This window comes from Octodon degus, unplaced genomic scaffold (genome assembly GCF_000260255.1).
Source record: "Octodon degus isolate 3935 unplaced genomic scaffold, OctDeg1.0 scaffold00067, whole genome shotgun sequence".
NCBI lineage: Eukaryota > Metazoa > Chordata > Mammalia > Rodentia > Octodontidae > Octodon > Octodon degus.
In genome coordinates, this window is record NW_004524643.1 from 6,163,891 (window position 1) to 6,183,950 (window position 20,060).

At 47.0% G+C, this 20,060-nt stretch overlaps 1 protein-coding gene and 1 pseudogene across 1 annotated transcript in view; one reads left to right on the forward strand and one right to left on the reverse strand.

The window, feature by feature from the left end:
- LOC101574792 (PRAME family member 20-like) overlaps positions 1 to 6,763 on the forward strand; it is a 141,108-nt gene extending 134,345 nt beyond the window's left edge. The window contains exons 3-4 of the mRNA XM_023719325.1: positions 5,836 to 5,972; positions 6,664 to 6,763. Of these exons, the coding sequence (XP_023575093.1) occupies positions 5,836 to 5,972; positions 6,664 to 6,763 (237 nt within the window). The remainder of the gene's footprint in view (positions 1 to 5,835; positions 5,973 to 6,663) is intronic.
- A 4,921-nt stretch (positions 6,764 to 11,684) lies between these two features.
- LOC101575193 overlaps positions 11,685 to 20,060 on the reverse strand; it is an 11,867-nt pseudogene continuing 3,491 nt past the window's right edge.

The window sequence follows — 20,060 nt, forward strand, 5'->3', positions numbered from 1 at the left end:
GTGTCTATTCATTTCATGTGCCAATTTTTGTTTTGATTGGGTCTTTTTTTCAAGGAGGGGGGTCTAATTTTTTTTTTTTGGAGTTCTTTCTTCTTTTTTTAATTTAGGGAAGGGTCTACAGGGTGTTCAGGATCGCACTACTAGATCAGACTCGTAGTGATCCACCTGTTTGTAGCCTCCCAAGAGCTGGGATTACAGGCGCGGGCCACCCTGCCCAGTCTTAGAGTTCTTTATATATTCTAGCTATTACTTCTCTGTCTGAAGAATAGCTGGCAATTTTTCCCCCATTTGGTAGGGTGGTTTTTCTTGTTTTTGTTTTGCTTTGTTTTACTGTTGGTTGTTTCTTTTACTGTCCTTTAGAAGCGATTTAATTTGATATTAACCCTCTTTGTTGTTCTCATGACTGCTTCCTGTACAGTCAGGGTTCTGTTTAGAAAGTCCTTGCCTAAGCCTATGATTTTAAGCAGTTTACCTAGTTTATCTTCCAGCTTAAATGCTTCTGTTTTAACGTTTAGCTCTTCGCTCCCTTTTGGTTTTAGTTGAGTTTGTGGTGAGAGAGATGGGTCTTATTTGAGCCTTCTGCGTGTAGAAGCCAGTGTGCCCCGCACCATTCATTAAAGAGGCTGGCTTTCCTCCAGTGTGTGCTTTTGGCCCCTTTGTCAAAATCAAACAGTTACCTGTGCCTGGGATTGTTTCTCCCTCATTTATTCTGTTCCATTGATCCAGATGCCTATTTTTTGTGCCAGTATCATGCTGTTATTATAAGTGTAGTAATGTAACTGCCCGTGTATGTTGCTTCAAGTCTGAGGGTGTGATGCCCCCCATTTTGCTCTTGTGTCCCAGGACTGCTTTTGATTTTCTGGGTCTCTTCTGTTTCATATAAATTTTAGGATTGTTTTCTCCAGTTATGCAAATAATGCTCTTAATATCATCATTGGGATTGCCTTAAATCTATATGTCAGTTTTGGTATGATTTTGACTATCCAGGTTCTTCATATCCAGGAACCAAGACATCTTTCCATTTTCTAATGGCCTCTTCGATTTCCTTTTTCAGAACAGTGGAATAGTGTAGAGGCCTCTCGGTGTCATGTAGAGTGTAGTGTAGCGCAGTGTGCTGTAGAGGTCCCTTTTTACCGTAGAGGTCTTTACTTCTTAGTTGGATTAATACCTAAGTATTTCCCATTTCTTGGTGCTATTATGAATGATATTTTTTCCTAATTTCTTTCTCAGTAGGCTCATCATTAGTGTACAAGAATATTATTGATTTTGTGGGGGGTTTGTATCCTGCTACATTACTGAATTTGCTTATTAATTCCAAGAGCCTTTTGGTGGATTTGAGGAGTCATCTAAGTTTAGGATCATTTCATCTGTAAATAATGATACTTTGACTTCCTGCTTTCTTATGCGTGTCCTTTTTGTTTCTTTTTCTTATTAATTGCTCTTGCTAATATTTTTAGTCCCACACTGAACAGGAATGGTGATAGTGGACATCTTTGTCTTGTTCCTGATTTTAGAGGAAAAGCTTTCTGATTTTTCCCATTTAATGTGTTGGCCATTGGTTTGTCATAACTGGCTTTTACCAAATTGAGATTGGGTCCTTCTATTCATATTTTCTTCATGTTTTTATTATGAAAGGTTGTTTTCGTCAGAGGCTTTTTCTCTACCTATTAGAAATCAGTATGAAAATTCCTCAAAAAAATAAAACTAAAAGTTCAACTTGACCCAACTATGTGCCTTCCAGTTATCTTCTCGGAAGAGTTAAAGTCATAATATTAAAGGAGAACTTGTGTATCCATGTTTATTGTTTATTCAAGCCGCAGTAGCCAAATCTCGGGAGCAGCCTCATTAACAGCTGAGTGGAGAGAGAAAATGTGGTGTTTACTCACAATGGAGTATCAGTCTGCCATAAAGAAGGACAAACTTGAGTCAGCCGTAGGTAAATGTCTGCACTTTCGGGCCATAGCGCTAAGTGAAATAAATCAGACACGCAGCCTAAATATCGCATGGTTTCATTTATATGAGAGGCCCAAGTTATAAATAGGCAGCAAAATAAAAGAGATAATAGAAAGAAGGGAGACAGAACTTTCTCAAAGGTGGGAGAATCAAGAGATGGGGAGCAGGGGGAGGGGAGGGAAGGGGAGGAGAAAAGGGAGAAAAAAATAATTCGGAGAACAGTATCTTATTAGATTTCTTTTCCTTTGCTTGCTTTCTTCTCATTTCTTTTTTTTTTCTAATTTTTCAATTATATTTTTTAATAATTTGCAAGGACTGGTACCATAAAAGGCTTTATAATTTTTTTCACTATAATAGTAGTTTATTTTTTTATTTTATTGAGAAACAAATAGCAATGAGACAGTTTCAAGACTGGTTAATAGGACAGTTTCAATAATTAATACATTGTACATTGTTATCTTCTCAGTGGTTATCCATAGTATTTCTCATTTCTTTTTCCTGCCCCTTCCTCCTTTATGCCTGTCCCTTCCCTCCTCCTTTGCTTCGTTTACTTTTTCCACTGGTAGCTGACAGCACATGGCATGGGCTCGAGAGGAGAAGACAGAATAGTCCTAGGGGTCTGAGGGAGCGGCCCCTGGCCCTTGCTTTCTTCCTCCCTGGCTCTGGCCCCATTTGAGACTCAGTTTCCCTCTGAGAACCAAAGGGACAATAACAGGACCTACCTGCTAAGGTTCCTGAGACAGTAGATGACCTACTCACATGGAGAATGCTGTGCCTTCACCCAAGTCAGAGCTGCTGAGGCCGCAGCGTGCAGCTCTGTGGTCACACTGCTTGGTTCCAGTCCTGGCCCCAACTACCAGCGTGTGTCCCAGGCACTCGTTTCTCTGTGCCTCAGTTTCCTCGTGTGCACAATAAGGCTAACAGTAGGCTCCTTCTTCATAGTCTTTGACAGGATTTCATGAGATGATCCCTAGAAGGTAAAGTGTTTGGCATATCAATAGTAAACAATTAATAATAGCTCTTGGGGCTGCTGCTTATATTACTGCTGGTGGTGGAAATGGGAAAGGAATAAGAAAGATGCTGGGGGGGTCAGGTGTGCAAAAGAATAGTGGCTGCATGGCGGAGTAAGTGGGAAAGAAGGATTCCAAGTAGGAAGGATCAGGCGTAATTCCTGGAGAGAAGGATAGCGACAGCTCCGCCAAGACGGGCCCCGCACAGGAAGTTCATAGGAGCTCACCGGATAGACACAGGTAAAGCCTCCTCAGGAACCACTTCATTTTCCTCCTCCTCCCAAATGTATTCACGCATCTCATCTCAAATCCAAATATCTCTGGCATGTTCTCAGAGCTGTCTGTAGGCTGGTCTAACCCTAACTATAGCTATTTAACTCGATTTTCTGATGTTCTGATCCCTTAAACCTCTCAACAGTCAGATGTCCCTCTACGGTCCCTTGGGATGACCTTCTTACCTTTAACCCAAGGTTCGTGTATTGTTGGATCCTTTCCCCTTTAGGGCCCACCCACATCCAGATCCCTTCAGATCGAAGTCAAGAGCTCCACCTGCTCTCAGGAGGCCCAATTCCATGCACTGCATCTCCTCCTCCACCAGGCACCGCAGCCCTCTGTATCTGGCTCTTCATCGGGGACCATCCTTCCCCCATGCAGCAGACTCCTCGCCCACCCCTCCCAGCCTCTGATCTTCCCATCCTGCCCATTTCTCCCCCACGGTGACCCAGTCCCTCCGCTCCCAGCCACCCCTGGAGCTCCTCCACCAGCCCTGGCCTCTCTTTCACCCCACTCACTAGTGCCTCCCGAAGGTTAATGAGGACTCCAGAGATGGAGAGCAGGGTTTCCGTTCACTGTCTACTCATTGGGATCTTCTAGATTTTGTATCACATGCATGGATTATTCATTTATTTCAAAAAATGAAAGAAATTAAAAATAAAAGAGAAACTGACACAAGGGCTATATTCCTTACCTACTTTCTCTCATCTAATGGAGACCTTTGAGACTCTCCCCACTGGAGTCCAGGCCCTCCTGGCTCTGCCATCAGTGCCCCTCTCCAGGACCAGACTGCGGGCTCCCTGGCCTCTCGGGGTGCACACATACTTCCCTGTGGGTATGTGTGGAAGAAGGCATCCAGCAATGACAATCCTGAGTACAGTCCCTTTTGTTTATGAGTCCTGTGGCCTACATTTTACATTCTTGAGAAACAGGAGGAAGCATTCATAACTGCTTAGAAAAGGCAAAAGAAATTCGTGTCTCTGTGCATCCTTGTGTCCTCTTATGGGGCCCAGTGCAGCTAGGACTCGGGTCCCATAGGGCAGGAGGCCTCATGGTTGCTGGCCTTGATAGGAAACCAAGGAGGCTCATCTGAGCCCCTCTGACCTGACTGCCCCTGGAGGTCACAATTCCTGTTTCTTTGGGTTGCAAGGAGCCCCAAGAGTCTAGAGGTGGTTACAGTTCCTGCAGCATTAGCATAATTTAAGCACACCCTGCCTGCCTGACCGCTGCCTCGTTTCCCCCATTGTTTCCTGGCCTCACAGGCAGGGTGCTGGTGTGTGCTGTGTGGCTAAGGGACCCCTTCCTGCACCCAAACAAAGCCCAGGTTTTCCAGGCCGGACGTCCACAGCCCAGCCACGCCAGAGCCCCAGGGCTACCCCCAACCCATGTCAGTGACCAGAGAAAACAAGGAATGAGACTGCCCACAAGGGCACACAAGGAACCACAAGACGAGAGGGGAAAGAGTACTAGGACCTGGTAGGTAGGAGGTGGGACGTGGGCCTGGCGGGTAAAAATCCCAGCTCAGAGGGGAAGAATCTGGAGAAAATGGGCTTGGAATAACAGGCCTCTCCTCTGCCTGTCAGTTTTTTTGCAACTGTCAGTTTATCACCTATTTCCTCAGAGTTGCCATCTGACATTTATCAATCGAATGTCAGGTGACAGCCCCTGAGCCATTGATGAGAAATTAGCCCGGCACGCAGGGTCGCTTGCACCCAATGAGGGAGTTTGAATTGGCTCTTCAACTTTTAAACACGATATTGTTTCTCCACCATTCAAAGCTCTGAATAAATTCTCTTGGACGAGCAAAAGTATTGTCTCCCATGGAAACGCCACTGGACTTGGAGGTGCAAGGAGGGGCCCCTGGTCTTGAACTCCGATCACCACACAGTGCACCTGGGGAGCTGCAGGTTCACACAGTGCACCTGGGGAGCTGCAGGTTCACACAGTGCACCTGGGGAGCTGCGGGTTCCAAAGGGAGGAGCAGGCTTCTTCCTAGAAGGCTTCTCTACCCACGGCTTCCTTCCTAAGGCAAGAAATTTCAAATTAGTGTTTGTTTTCTTTCACAATCAAGGGCTTTGCATTTTCAAGCGAAGTGCCTTCTACCAGGAGGAATGTTATAATCCAATTCAAGGGGATTTCAGCTCATGAAAGAGGATTAGGAGCCATTGGGTAGATGACAAGTGGCAGCATATTTGCTATCAAGAGCCTCTTAAGATTGTTTTCCCCTGTCTGGGAGTTCTGCTCTCTTTGCAGTAAGATACTCAGAAGAAACACATTAGAGGCTCAGACAGCTTCTCTCCCGAGCTCTCCTGCACTCTGCCTAGGGATTTGCCGATCACTGAAAAACAAAATGAAAAAGACCATCTCGCCTTTTCCTCCTTTGAGACTTCGAGGCAGAACAAAAATATCTGGAAAATGAAGACCCAAATTATAACCAACACACAGGCTCCTGGGCACAGGTGGCAAGAGTGAACAGGTGTGGATTTAATCTGTCCTGATGCTGCATCTCCACTATCCGGCCACCACACTCCAGCAAAGGGTGAGGCTGAGAGCAGGCCCTGGCCCCAGCTCCCACGTCTCCAGCCCGGCTGCTCAATAGGAGCTGTGGAACACGGGTCAGAGACAAGGGCCACTGGAACCTGAGCAGACGGAGCCTGGCTCTGTGGCAGCCATCTGCCACCAGGCTCGGGGCCCTGTGGCCTTCTGGGTGATGTGTAAGCTGGGAGGGGAGGACAGGTGAGTAGAAAGCCTCCCCTCTGACTGGCAGGACAGAAGAGGACCAGTTGTTCCTCTCTTGGCAGAGCAGTACCTAAGAACAGAACACAGTGAGCCCCTTCTGGGCCCCGGCTGGTTCTTGTTCTTCCCAGCAGGGGACACCTCTCCCTACCACCTACCTTCCACCTGTCAAAGGAAGAGGCTCCGGAGGACTTACCCGGCCTTTATCAAGACTGAGGCAGAGATAGTACAGGGAGAGCCGACCCTAGGTGTCTGCTAAATACGACTCATGAGGCATGTGGCATGTAGGATTGGTCGTGCCATGCCTAATTTGCCCACCTCAGGGCTGCTTTGATTTTACCTTATGGTTTCTAACTCCTGTGTTGGAATTGAGAGGAGACGGAGCCTTCCTCCTGGCTTTTTGCATCTTCTAAGTAAGGCTTTTGTCTTCATAGGGAGAAAGACCATCATCCGGGCAATAACCTCAGGTGCGCAGCTTCATAGGAGCCACTCGTCCTCACGATTAGGCTACTTTTCTGAACCCCGAGAGCCAGGCCAACTGTTTCAAAACTGTGCTGCTTCGGGGGTTAGGCGACACATTTGCGTTTTGTTCCTCAATGCCTGGCATCCTCTCTCTCTGGCCCCTTCACCCTAACTCCATATGGGCTCTGAGTCTCGGGGTGACCCACTCCCCCCTCTGGGTGTCAACCAGGACCCCAGAGTCCCCCTCTTCTTATGCAGAAATTATCAAATATACCACCCCCCTGCCTGAAGCTGAGGTGGAGAACGTCCCCGCGGTACCCGTAGAATGAGTGCATTTTTATTTAATGTTTTCCTCCCTTGTGCATTTCCACCCACGCATTTTGTAAAGAGCAGTTTTTAAAGTGTTTTTCTATTGAGACGCTTTGCTTCGTTTCTCCCTCTTCCCTTTTCCTGTCTTTTTGGTTTACTTGTTTGACTCGGTTTGGTTCTTTCTAATGCCAGTATTCACCCCAGCTACCGGTGCGGATGTGATTGGGACAGTTCCGTGGTTACAGTTACATTTACATTGTTACTCAGGCCAATGAAGAGTTCAAATAAAGAAGCGACTGTTTTCACCCGTTCATTCTGGCGTATTCACCGAGCAGTGCCTCTCTTCAGGCTGTTCTGCTCCACACGAGGGGAGGGATTCTGAGCTCAGATTCAAGGAGGGAATCCATCCCATCTGTGGGCCCCCGAAATGATGGACAACGCTGTGTATGCGTGTGGACACAGCGAAGACCTCAGGGAGAGAAAATCCGCAGCTCCTATCAGATTCCCCAAGGCATCCAGAATGGAAGAAACCTGGAGCCGGGAAGCCAGGAGGGTTGAGGAGGAAACGAGTGATCAAATCTCAGAGGCGCAGTTTCTTCCTGTCTGCCTTGATTGACTGATTGTTCTGTCTTTTTCTTCACATTCAATGTCAGGAAATCCTACCAGCTCTACCTGGAAAATACACCACAGATTCAACCCCCACTCGCTGCGCCACAGCCTCCCCCAGGCCCACGCGTCCTCTCAGCTTGGAATCCACGCCCACCCTTTTCCCTCCACTCTATTCTCAGTCCCACCCCCGCCAGAGGCTTCTAAAGGATGAAGAGGGTTGTTCCCCTTCTCCGGTCAAGTGCTTCCAGCTCCTGCAGAACAAACCCGAAGCCTGTTTATGCTCCAGCAGGCCCAGTGTGCTCTGCCCCTCGACTCCTCCTCTGACCTCGTCCGAGTCCCTCTTCCCATTCAGGGTTCCTCCTGGTATTGCTCAGATATCCAGCATCAATGGCGCAGGGCATTTGCGCTCCACCTCCTCTGTCCACGGCCCTGTCCTCTAGTCAACCCAGCCTATCCCTACATCATTCAAATCTGTCCCACTGTCACTCAGCTAACAATCTTCTTTTCTTTTGGCACTTACATTCCATTATGCATTCGCCTGCATCTCATCTCTACCCGAATGCACACAGGGCTGGAAGGGCCCGGGAAGAGGAGACTGTGGCTCCTCGCTCTGTAACTCCCAGGAAAGCACTGGCATACAGCAGGGGTTCAATAGGCATTTACTGAATGAATAAATGAATGAACCTCACATGAGTACAGAGGCAGTGAGGTAAGGGAAGAAAGCTTTATCTACAGAGTGCTACAGAAGCTCATGGAAGAAGATGGTACTTACACTATGGGATAGGAAAGAGGGGAGCTTGGTGGGTGGGGGAAGCTTATGGAAGGGGCCACCACCCATCCTGGGGGTGAAGGGAAGAGTGGAAAGGGAGTCCCGAGGGGTTGCATAGGCTTAGAAATGGGGTGCAGGGAGCTGTGAAGCGCAGGAAAGCAAGGCCAGCTGGGAGCCATAACTACCTCAGTGTCCCTGGGACACTGACCCAGGGAGGAATTCAAGGAGAGTCAGGAAATGGAGCGGAGCAGTACGCGAGGACTAGAGAGCGAGGGCTTGATGCATCCTGCTGAGCAGTCTGGGGCTCCTCCTGGAACTGGTGGGGAGGTGAAGAAAGATTTTTCAGCGGTGTGCAACTCTGTACAAAAACTGCAGTGCGGCTACAGGCAGAAGGGCTTCAGCCTGAGAGTCCCGGGCAGGAGCAGCGCAGGGACACAGCGCAGGCTCAGGGGGAGACTCGGAGGCTGAGCCGAAGAATGGCGCTGGGAGGATGGGATCAGAGCTGGAGCAACAAGACCCTGGGGACAGCGCAGGTGGCAGATGAGAGAGAGGGGGCCTGGGTGCCCTGAAGGCTCTGCTCGCAAACTCGGGGCCCCAGGGTTCCCAGCCCTGGTCGGAGACTACGGAAGGATCACTAAGCAGCCCTGCGCTCCTTCTCTCCACAGAGTTTGGCCTCAGACTCTGGCAACGCACTGTCCCACGCAGCCACCACGCATTGTGTTTTTGGGTTTTGGAGGATGCTGATGTTGGAACCTCAGGTCTTTCACACCCTAGACAAGGGTTGTGCCAGTGAGCTACATCCCAGCCCTGATTGGCTATGATTTGAAGTATTTATTACCCCCGATGCAAGTCTTCTAGCTCGAATGGCTACGTGATGCTTTTGTGAATTGAAATGGTATAGAAATAGGAGAGGGTTTTGGTATGGACCATTCTAGTTACACTCGACCACATGAGATGTAGACATGGGGGACCCAGATGGAAACGTTAGCCTGGAGGAAGACAGGAGAGAGGACAGCTAAAGGAATCCCGCACAGGTTTGCCTCAGCTGGCCCCCCACCCTTTGCATATGCTTCCACCCAAGGACTGACAGACAACCCGGACCTGCAGCCTCCAGCCCTCGGGGCCTCTGATGTCTGGGATATGCTGTTTGAATATGGCCAGTCCTGAAACACGTTGGAGTTTAACCCCCATCATAGGATTAGGAGGATGGAAACATAATCCATCTATGATGCTCAGAAGTCGGGCCTTCAGGAAGTGGTTAGGAGTAGATGAACTTCCTCCCTCAGGCTGGACACCCCTGTGAGCCAGTCTTGGTGGCTTTAAAAGATGAGGGAGAGAGATTCAAAGACCCACTTGTCCCTGTCTCCACTTGAGGCCCTTCTCAGTTTTGAGACTGCCAGCAAGCAAGCCATCATCACCAGATGTTCCGGTTGCCTGGTAAGTTGTCTGTCTCACCAGGTGGAGCTGCCGCACACCTCCTGCCTGGGACCCTGTGCTTCAAGCAGAGGCCCCTAGGCCAGCTAAGATCGCATATCCAGACCAGGGTCAGCCCAGTGACTTTGTCACCCATGGTCCAGAAAGCCATGATAGTAATTCACCTCCTATGCTTGAGTATCAACCTGACATGCATGGGGAATAGGGGGAGAGAAAAAGAGGGCAAGGGAGGGAGGGAAGGAGGGAGAGGGAGGAGGGAAGGAGGGAGAGGGAGGGAGAGAAAGGGAGAGGGAGGGAGGGAAAGAGGGAGAGGGAGGGAGGAAAGGAGGAAGAGGGAGGGAGAAGGACAGGGAGAGAGAAAGAGGGAGAGGAAGAGGGAGTGAAGGACAGAGAGGGAGGGAGGGAAGAAGGAATAGGGAGGGAGATGGAGAGGGAGGGAGAGAAAGAGGGAGAGGGAGGGAGGAAAGAAGGAGAGGGAGGGAGGAAAGAGGGAGAGGGAGGGAGAAGGACAGGGAGAGAGAAAGAGGGAGAGGAAGAGGAAGGGAGTGAAGGACATGGAGGGAGGGAAGAAGGGATAGGGAGAGAGGGAAAGAGGGAGAGGGACAGAGAGAGGGAAAAAGGGGGGAAAGGGAGAGGGAAAGGGAGGAAAAGGGAGAGGGACAGGGAGGGAGGGAAGGAAGGAGAGACAGAAGGAAAGGGAGAGGGAGAGAGGGGCAGAGGGATGGAGGAAGAAGGGACAGGGAGAGGGACAAGGAGATGGAGATGGAGACACCGAGACAGAGAGACAAAGAGACAGAAAGTCAAAGCCAGGGTGGTTGTTTCTAAGCAAGACCATTCCACAGTGAACCTAGGGTAGGCCTTGGGCAAAAAGAAAATAGCTATAAAAATCCTTCATGGCACAAGTAGAGCATTTGAATACAGATACAAAACGTAAACAATAGCAAAGACTTGAGGTTAGTTTTCTTAGGTAAGAGGAGTTCTGAGTGCGTGGGAGAGTGGTCTGGGTGAAGACATGAAGTTCTTAGGGGTACAGCATCTCACAGTCTCAAAATCAGTTTCAAGCAGTGCAGGACAGATAAGCAGCTAGAACAACAATAGTGTGAATGCGCTGAAATGTTCATTTATTCATTAAACTATGATGAAAGAATTAGAAAGTTGAAGTTTTCATAATGTTGTGAGCTTGCTGACGACATACACTGTTATTAATGTGAATAAGAAGGACAGCAGTGAAGAGGAACTGGGAAGGATTCTGCAGACCAAGGAGAAGGGGACAGTCACACTTCCCAGTGAGATGACTGTCTCTAAAGAGCTCCCTCCTCTTCCGCACCTGCTGTAACACAGTCCCCTCCCAGGAGGAGGTGGGTGTTTTCATGCATTGTCACCGTGGAGAGACCGGAGTGACCGAAGTCAGTTGCCCAATGTCACGTGACACACACGGGACAGAACCAGGGTCAAACCCAGGTCTGCTAACACGAGGCTCTGTGCTTTCTTGACATCACGTTATCATGTGCTTTCTCCTACAGGCAGACCTTGAGACAGGGAATGGAGCACAATGAGTGTATTTTTGAGGCTTAGTCCTGGGGCAGGGGCAGACATCAGAGCCAAGAGGCAGCCCAGCAGGAGTGTGGAGTGACCCAGCTACCACAGTGGAAACCCAAGCACAATTCCCTGGGAAATGCTATAAACTGTGTGCCTCACAATTATCCCACCCAAGGGCTGAGAGAGCTGGAGTATTTATGCTCCAGTTACCAAGAACCATTGGTTGAAGTTGTTCCCAAGAGTGTTAATTCCTGGCCCTTCCAGATTGCAGCAGTTCTGAAAAGAAGTCCTCAGTGACAGAGCAGAGAGAAGGTTGGCACATGCGTACACCCCGGCTCAGCCCCAGCAAGTTCCCAGGTACGACCAGCACACTGACAGTACCTACTATTCCAAAGTCCAGCAGAACTCAACCATGGCTTCTTCATCTTCTTCCTAGCCAAGCACAAGAAGAAGGGATCAACGCAGACTCCAGCCCTGTCCAGGGAGACCTGAGCCCTTCATAGGGTGAGGAAAGATTTAAAGGTGCTTTTCTGTGGCATGCCCCCACCCCCGACCCGCATTAGGTGGAACCGCAGCTGTGGATCACACCCTCAGAAAGGTGGTGGCAGTGGCAGTGGCGGTGGCAGCGGCAGGTCCTGACCTGCCAGGCAGAAACATGCAGGTGCATACGTGGACACAGCTCTGCTGTTCTTGAATTTGCTTTGCTCCATAGAAGGTTAGGAATAAACCACCGAGAGGAAGAAGTTCAGCAGCTGTTTGCTGGTGTGTAAAAGCACTTGAATGGGACTCATGATCCATTCAGACACCACATCAAGCCCTCGTTACACTCACTTTGGAGCTGATGACAATCCAGGGATGGGTACCAGGCCACAATGAGGACAGGGCCCAGGGGCCCAATCCCGCATCTGTTTCACATCTCATTATTCATCTGCCTGCAGTGCTGCGAACCATTATGCATGCATCCAACAAAAAATAGCTTACAAATGGGAAAACACTGGGCAACGGTGATTATTTAAAATCTGTTTTTAAAATTTTATAGCCATTATAATAACTCCAGTAGCAGAACTGAGTTATTTCATCCACAATTCTGCAGCCACCAATAAATCAGGCTATTGTCATCTTTCCATGTATCCTTCCAGTGAAAGAGAAGCCTCTCAGGGACTAAACGGAAAAGATGACTTGTGTTAGAATAAAGCAAGTCATCCCAAAGAAGCAGAGCATTCCGATGCTTTAGAGAGGGTCTGCTCAGCCTTGAAATGGCAAACGAAGGGAGACTGCAGAATCGGACCTTGGCCACTCTGCCCAGAACAGTCTCGGTAGGTGGGAGCTTCACTCAGTAGCTTGTGAGCGTCTACTCTGGTGCTGGCAAGATTGTCCCCAAGACAAAACCAGGCTGTTTTAGCTGGTTACTGTTAGACACACAATTCCTCTAGCTGCTTTGTTTTGGGGCCATCTTTGCCAAGCAACTTTGTGACTCTCCATAGATCCGCCACACAAGGATAATGCACCAGCTCCGCTGGCTATTTCTGATCCCAATTTCTCAAGAGAAAACCACTTGAGATTTTATTTTTCCTTTTGGCCAGAAGGATGTAGGACTCAGTATGAGCCCAACATGATTGCAAGACTAAGTGCTTTACATAAATCTACTCATCTGAGTCTGGTTGGCCCACGCAGAGCCAATAAAGGAGGCCAAGGCAGAGAGTGGACCCAAGCAGCCCAGCTGTAGAGCCCATGCCATGAGCCACCAGGCTGCGCCGCTGTCTCTTTAGGGCTTGTTTTTTTTAAGTAGTAAAGTACACATAACAAAATTCACCACCTTAGTCCTTTTTAAGTGTGTCATTGGCGCTCAGTCCACTCGCCCTGCTGTGTAACGGTCTCCACCCCCTAGCTCCGGAGCTTCAGCACCACACAAATGGAAACTCTCTGCCTATCATGTAGCATCTCGTTCTAACCACTACCCCCTTGACCTTGTCTACTTTCTGCCTCTGCATTTGCCCATTTCAGGCAGCTCAGGTAAGTGGACACATGCCGCTATTTGCCTTGTGCATTTGGCTTATTTCACTTAACACCATGTTCTTGAAGTCTATCCGCATCAGAGCAGATGCCAGAACTGTATTCCTTTTGAAGACTGAATAGTGGTCTATGGTATGCACTTGCCACATTTGTTTATCTACTCGCTGACTAATGGACATTTGACTTGTTCCTGTTATTAGGGTTTGATGCCTGTCATTGTTTTATTTTGTGCTGTGGCTTCTTATTTTCATTAGGACATGGTCGCGGTGCATAATGGTGACATGTATCTCCCAGTGTTGCTATGCATACGGAGCCCATCCTAATTCTTCTTTTGCTTTTTTATTCCCTGCCCTTCTCCTCTCTCCCTTCTTCCAACTCTTAATCCCCTTCCATTTGCACAAGCTATGGTTTCCTTTATACGAGGAGTTTAAATGTACATATATGTGGAGCAAAACAGAAGCTTAATAAATGGCAAGGAGGGAGATCTTTTTCAGCTGCATGGGACAAGAAGAGATGAAGGGAGGAAGGAGCAAGAGGTGGGAAAGGGATGGAAAAAATGTCCTGTGATGGGTGCATGCATGCTCCTGTGAGCTGCTTTGTGTATGTGTCACGTTCGTTTGTGTGGGCATCACGGATTCTTTGCGCACTTGGATTCTATTTGCTCAACACCTATCATATCTCAAGGCCATACTGAGCACTTCTCAAATGCAGCCATCCCTTGTATCTATTGGGAATTGGTTCCAGAACCCAGCAAGATACCATAATTCTTTTTTGTGGTACCAGGGATCAAACTCAAGACCTTGTGCTTGCCAGGCAAACACTTTTTCCACTGAGCTATCTCCCTGCCCTGAGGTACCGTAATCCTTGAATGCTCAAGTCCTCTGTTTAAATGGCCTTGGCGTTGTCATACGACCTTTGCACATCCTGCTGTGTACTTCATATCCTGCTTACATTACTTAGAATATCTAATACAATATAAATGCTATAGGAATAGTTGTTATGCTGTATGGTTTAGGGAACGAATGTAAGGAAAAATAATCTATACAGTTTAGCACAGATGTGATATTTTTTAATAGTTTTAATCTGGGGTTGGGTAATTCCACAGATTCTGCAGTCAGAGGGCTGACTATTATTATTTTATTTCATCCTGAAAACAAGTCTATACTAATAAATATTATTGTGCCCATTTAACCCATCAAAGGAGCTAAATAATTTCTTTTTTTAATGACTGCTACATAGCTTCATATTTGTGCAATTAATTTTTTATGTATTTAGTATAAGGTCTACAGGGTCTCACTACACTGATAGGACTCATAGTGATTCTCCTCTCTTTCAGCCTCTCAAGCACTGGGATTACAGGCATGCGCTACTGCGCCCAGTCTCAATCTCTGTCTCAGTGCGACCTGGGGGGCAGGGCTAACGCGGCATGCCAAGAATTGAACCCCAGCCACTGCTAAAGAATTTCTTAAGATCACGTAGCTGGCATGAGACAGCTACATGCTTTTCTAAGATGCAGATCTGCCATAGTTCACTTATCTGTGAATCGGTGATTTTAATTAAATAAAAAAATTTAAATAAAAAGTTTTAGTTATTTAAATAACTTTGTAAGAAACCTTACAGTATGCATAGCTTTATCTTTTGGGGGATGTACTTTCCTGAGGTTGTGTTTTCAGAGCACCGTTACTAAGTTAAATAGAGTGAACATTTTTGTGGGCTTTGATTATTCAACATTCCCAAAAGACCAATGGGGTGGCCATTCTAAGGTTCATAGGAAAGCCCTGTCTTGGTAAATTGTAAAGCAGGGAAGCAAGTGTTGAAGACTTCCACTGTCCCTTCTCTGCTCTGTGTTTCATTGGCTGGTTTTTCTTTTAATTCAACATCCTCAATCTACCCCAGAATTCTCGATTAGTCCATTGGCAGCAGTTCTTCATGCCCCCCACATCCCCCAGCACATTCTTTCTTCTGTTCCTCTCTTCCCCCAAACACCCACTCACCCTCACACACCACAAGTCTCCTTTATTTTTGTCAAGGACCATAGTTGTCATAAGGAAAGGAGGGAGTGATTATGCCAGGTTATTAAAGAATGATTTGTAACTTAGTTTTAAGACAAGGTTTCCATTTGTCCTAAGAAATCAAGGGACCAGTGCTCAGAGCACATGTGAAGATGTCCCTGGAGGTGACACTGACAGTAGCCATGGGTGGCAACCTGAATGCCCAACAAGGCTGGATCATTAAAGAAATTGTGATAAACCACACAAGGGACACCATAGAACTGTCAAAAATGGCAAGGTGCACCTGTGCTTACTGACTTGAAGTGACCATATTAAATCGGAAAAGAGCAAGTTGCAGGACATGTAATATAATCACAGTTTGATAAAAGAGACGTATACGTGCATACATGTCTGCATGTGAGCTCAGGTACACATGTGCAAGTGTGTGTAAAACCAAAACAACCCCGGAAAGAACAGGATGATACCATAATATTTCCCTTGAGAAAATGGGAGTAAGAATTTTTCCCTCTTAAACCTATTTTCTAATTAATGTGTTCTACTTATGTCCTCTTTTTAAAAATGGGTGCATTGAGTTGGCACTGCCTTGGAGAAAACAGGCATATGAGGGCATATTTCAAACTAGGTGACAGGTGGGTAGGAGAGAGCGCGGGGCTGGGAGCCGGCCAGGGACCCTCCCGTCGCAGTCTCTGACACGGGCATCTCCACCTGCTCCCCTCCTCAGTGTGTGCTGAAGGAGTACAGGACTCGCACTAGCTTGTCCCTCTGCAAGAGGCTATAAAAAGCAAGCTGATTTAGGATTCCATGAGTCCCTACCTACTCTAACATATGCTGAGCATTTCTTTTGTGTGCTTTCGTTAAAAATGCTTCTTAAATGAGCTGGTGCCCATATGCCCCAGGAATGGAAAATGTGGCTAGGTAGGCTGGCACAGGCATGTTTCTATAATTCACTTCCGTGGGCTTCTAATGAGCTTGGCTAACAGCAGCAAGAATTTCCCAGTCCAAACCATGATGCAGCCTGAGAATGAGAAGCCGAATCTCCTCCGGGCACCCAGAGAAGAGAAGAAGAAAGAAGAGCTTAGTAGTTGACTAAGCACCTTAACAAATACACAGTTTAAAAAAAAACACACACACACAAATACACAGTTTAGTTTTTGTGGTGCATGTGTATATGTGTGTGTGTTCATCTACTCTAAAGTGTGACAGGCATGTTCTGGGTTAGGGGCCATTTAGCATGGTATTTAAAAGGTAGGCCTGATGAGGCACAGGCACACAGAGCTGATGTGAATTCCTGTCCTGAAATTAGCGAAGGGGTCTAGGACAATTTATGGACTCTACGCCCTCCTCCTCCTTGGTGTGTAAAGTGAGGAATAATATCAAGTTTTTAAAAGTTGTCTTCTATCCCCCCAAATCATTGTTGGACTGAACAAAATACTGTGCATAAAGCACCTAGCGTAGTCTCTGGCACGTGCTAAGAGCTTGGTAAATATTACCAGCGTTTCTGCTCTGGGAGCCACAGCGGCATGAGTGTCATGGTAGAGCTCAGCATGCCCAGGGGCGGGCCCGGTGGGGCATGTGGTGCCGGGGATCGAACCTCAGTGCCTTTGCTTACCTAAGCAGGTGTTTAGTCCACTGAGCTACCTTGCCAGCCCCTCAAATTTATCTTAATAGCAGCATAAAACTCCATCGTATATAATACCACAGTTTCCGTATCCATTCACGTGTTGCTGACGTACACACTGTTTCCGAGATCTATCTCCTAGAAATTGGGCTGCTATAAACATGTGTGTGCATGAATATGTCTTTAGCTCTTTTGGGAGGATACCTAGGAGGATAGCTGGGTAAATGGAATTTCTCATTTTTTCACTTACATCTTTACAACTCCTCAAAGCAAACCCTAATATTCTCAGTTTACCAAGGAGAAAACACACCGAGAAAAGTTAATTAAGTTGTCCAAGGTCACATGCCTGGGAAGTGAGCAGCACTTTGTTTTAGTATAAATAGACCCTCCAATACCTCAAGGTTATTTTTTTGTATGATTGGTTGGGTTTTTGTTTTTGTGACAGGGTTTTGCTGTAGTTCAGGCTGGCCTTGAACTCACTATGTAGCCCAGGCTGGCTTCAAACTTGCATGAACCTCCTGCCTCAGCCTCCCCAGTGCTGGGATTACAGGTGTGCACCACCATGCCCGGCTCCTACAGCCCCTTCCTATGCTACAACACTGTGGTACCCTGTAGGCTGCTGAGCAGCCTTCTCCAATATACAAGCATGGACTGGGTCAGCCAAAAAGTCACAAACTGATTTAAGATTTGCCTGTTATCCTCAGGGAGCCCACAGCTTGATAAAGAAGAAAACAAGCGATAAGCCTTTTTAGCAGACAGACTCAGCCAAGTGATACGCAGAGATTAGGCAATTCTTCGTGGATCTCAGGTCTTCCTGGACTTTCAAATGGAGCCTACTTGAGGGATAAAGAAGACACTGTAAGCTGGAAGGCAGTTAGAAGAGGCAGCTGTGATAGAATGGCCAGGAAAAGACATGGAGTTGTTGCAAAGGGGACACGATGGCCCTAAACCCGAGACTGGAGATTGGGAAGATGAACAGAATAGACCAAAGCAGTAGAAATATAGCATGGTGCCAAGTCAAGGAGGGCCCCAAATGCTGCGCTAGGGCAGCAGGAGTTGTTTCTGAAGCCAATGGGGACCCACTAAAGACCGCTGAGAAGACCTGGGTCCTGATTTCCTCTGTACGTTAGCCAGACTTAAAAACAGGAGGCTTGAGCTGCAGAACGCAGCATAGAGGTCAGGAGATTAGATTTTACTGAGGCACCTTGGTCGGGACTTGGGGGCTGGATGCGGAAGTGGAAGAGGTAAGGGATCTGGGAGCCGCAGGAGCACAGGCATGGGTGCTTGGCTGGCTTTAGAGGTTCTGCTCTGCTCGCCAGGCAAGAAGGGCTGGGCCCAGAGTGAGCAGGTAAACAGGAAAAGAGCCACAATGCCCTGCTGCCACCCCTGGCTCCCCGTGCCCAGGATCTGTCCTCTCAGCTCCTTTCACACATCACTATGCTTAGTTTTTATAGAATCCAGAGCAGGTGGGAAGTGATTCATAATTTCTATTTTCTGCCTCGGGATATTTACTCCCTTTGTATTCTAAGAAATATGGCGAATTTCCAATAAATAATTTTTAACGGCTTGATTGAATGGTTTGTCGACAGAAGGAACTAGCAAACAATTTAGAACGTTTTTATGAATATCTGAGGTTCTATAAATACTAATCCAATGATCTCTTGCCTTAAAAGCAAGTTTCCTTTATCGTTATGATAATTGTACAAGGACCAGTGCAGGTTATGCTGCCTTTTGCCGGGTTAAGACACCTGGAGGTGTTTTAATGAGTTGCCCAAGGCCATAAAGAAAATCAGTGGACACATGCAAGGCAAAAGTTCAAGCGCCCCCACTCTTGTCCTGCATGTAGGTCAACGGGCTTCATTCCACATCCATACTGAGGAAGACAAGGGCTCCTTGTGATCCTCTGCCCTGCCGTCCGGATCTGTGATCCCCAAAGGCAAGCAGTTCTCACTAACAATGGGCATTCCCTCCTGAGAAGCCTGGAGACACAGCACCCCAATAGAAACTTACCGACTAAGCCCCGCAGCCCTTGGGGCACACTGAGCTGGCAATTGAGACTGGGGCACACTGAGCTGGCAATTGAGACTGGGCATGGTGGCGTGCACTAGTCACCCCAGCTGGGAGGAGGATCTCCATGAGTTCGAGGTCAGTCTAGGCTACATAGTGAATGCAGCACCATCCTGAAGTACGTAATGAGACCCTGTCTCAAAAAATAAAAGGAAAAAATAAAAAGTAGGACGAAAGAAACTTGCCTATAACACTTCAGCTAACTTCTTAGAATACTAAGTCATTCTCCACTTTCAATGTTTTTAAAGTTCCTGAAACACTCTATTTTATTTTTTTCCATAATTTTATTGAGAAACAAATAGCAATGAGACAGCTTCAAACCAAATTGGTAGGACGGTTTCAATAATTAACACATTGCATACATTCTTCCTAGTGGTTAATTGCTGTCCAAGATGCCGACTTGAGATCCTATTTACAAACACCATTAGAACAAATCCCTCTATTCATTAAGAGAATGTAACTGTATACCACTTTGAATACACAGATACAAAATGGACATTCATTTGTATCCCCTTTTTTTGTTAAGTTCCATCATTTAAATATTACAGGTGTGTAAACTCAGCAAAATATTCTAAAAGAGTTCAGTAGTCCATAATAGTATTGGGTCTTCCGCTGCATTGGCAATGTCAGAAATTGTTGACCTGAGTTCCCTACAGCTCAACATAACAGCATGGCTTTACTTCTTATACTTCATAACACTCTATTTTAGATTGGAGTTGAGGAACCAGGTATGTAGCTCAGTGGCATTGTACCTGCTCAGCAATCAAGAGGTCCTGAGTTCAAGTCTCCATACAAAAAAAAAAAAAAAATTGAAGTCGTAAATACACACCAAAATAAAATAAAAATTAACTTTAACCAAAAAATAAACAGAATGTGTCCACACAAAATAAAAATAACATAGTAAAAGACCAAATGTTGGGCCAGCCAAATAGTTGAGCAGATTAAAGCACCTGCAAGCAGGCGTAGGGGCCTGCTGTGCTGGCCCCGCCCCCAGGGCGCACTGAGCTGGCAATTGAGACTGGGCATGGTGGCGTGCACTAGTCACCCCAGCTTTAGGGAGGCTGTAAACAGACAGATTACTATGAACCCGACCTGGTAGTGAGACCCTGAACACCCTGTAGAACCTTCTCTAAAATACAGGGAAAAAAAGACCAAATGTTTACAATTGAACAAAACTGTGTAAACAATAATGTAAGTCAATTCTAATATTTTCCTAAATTCCTTGTCTTCTTCTCCTTCTTCTCCTTCTTCTTCTT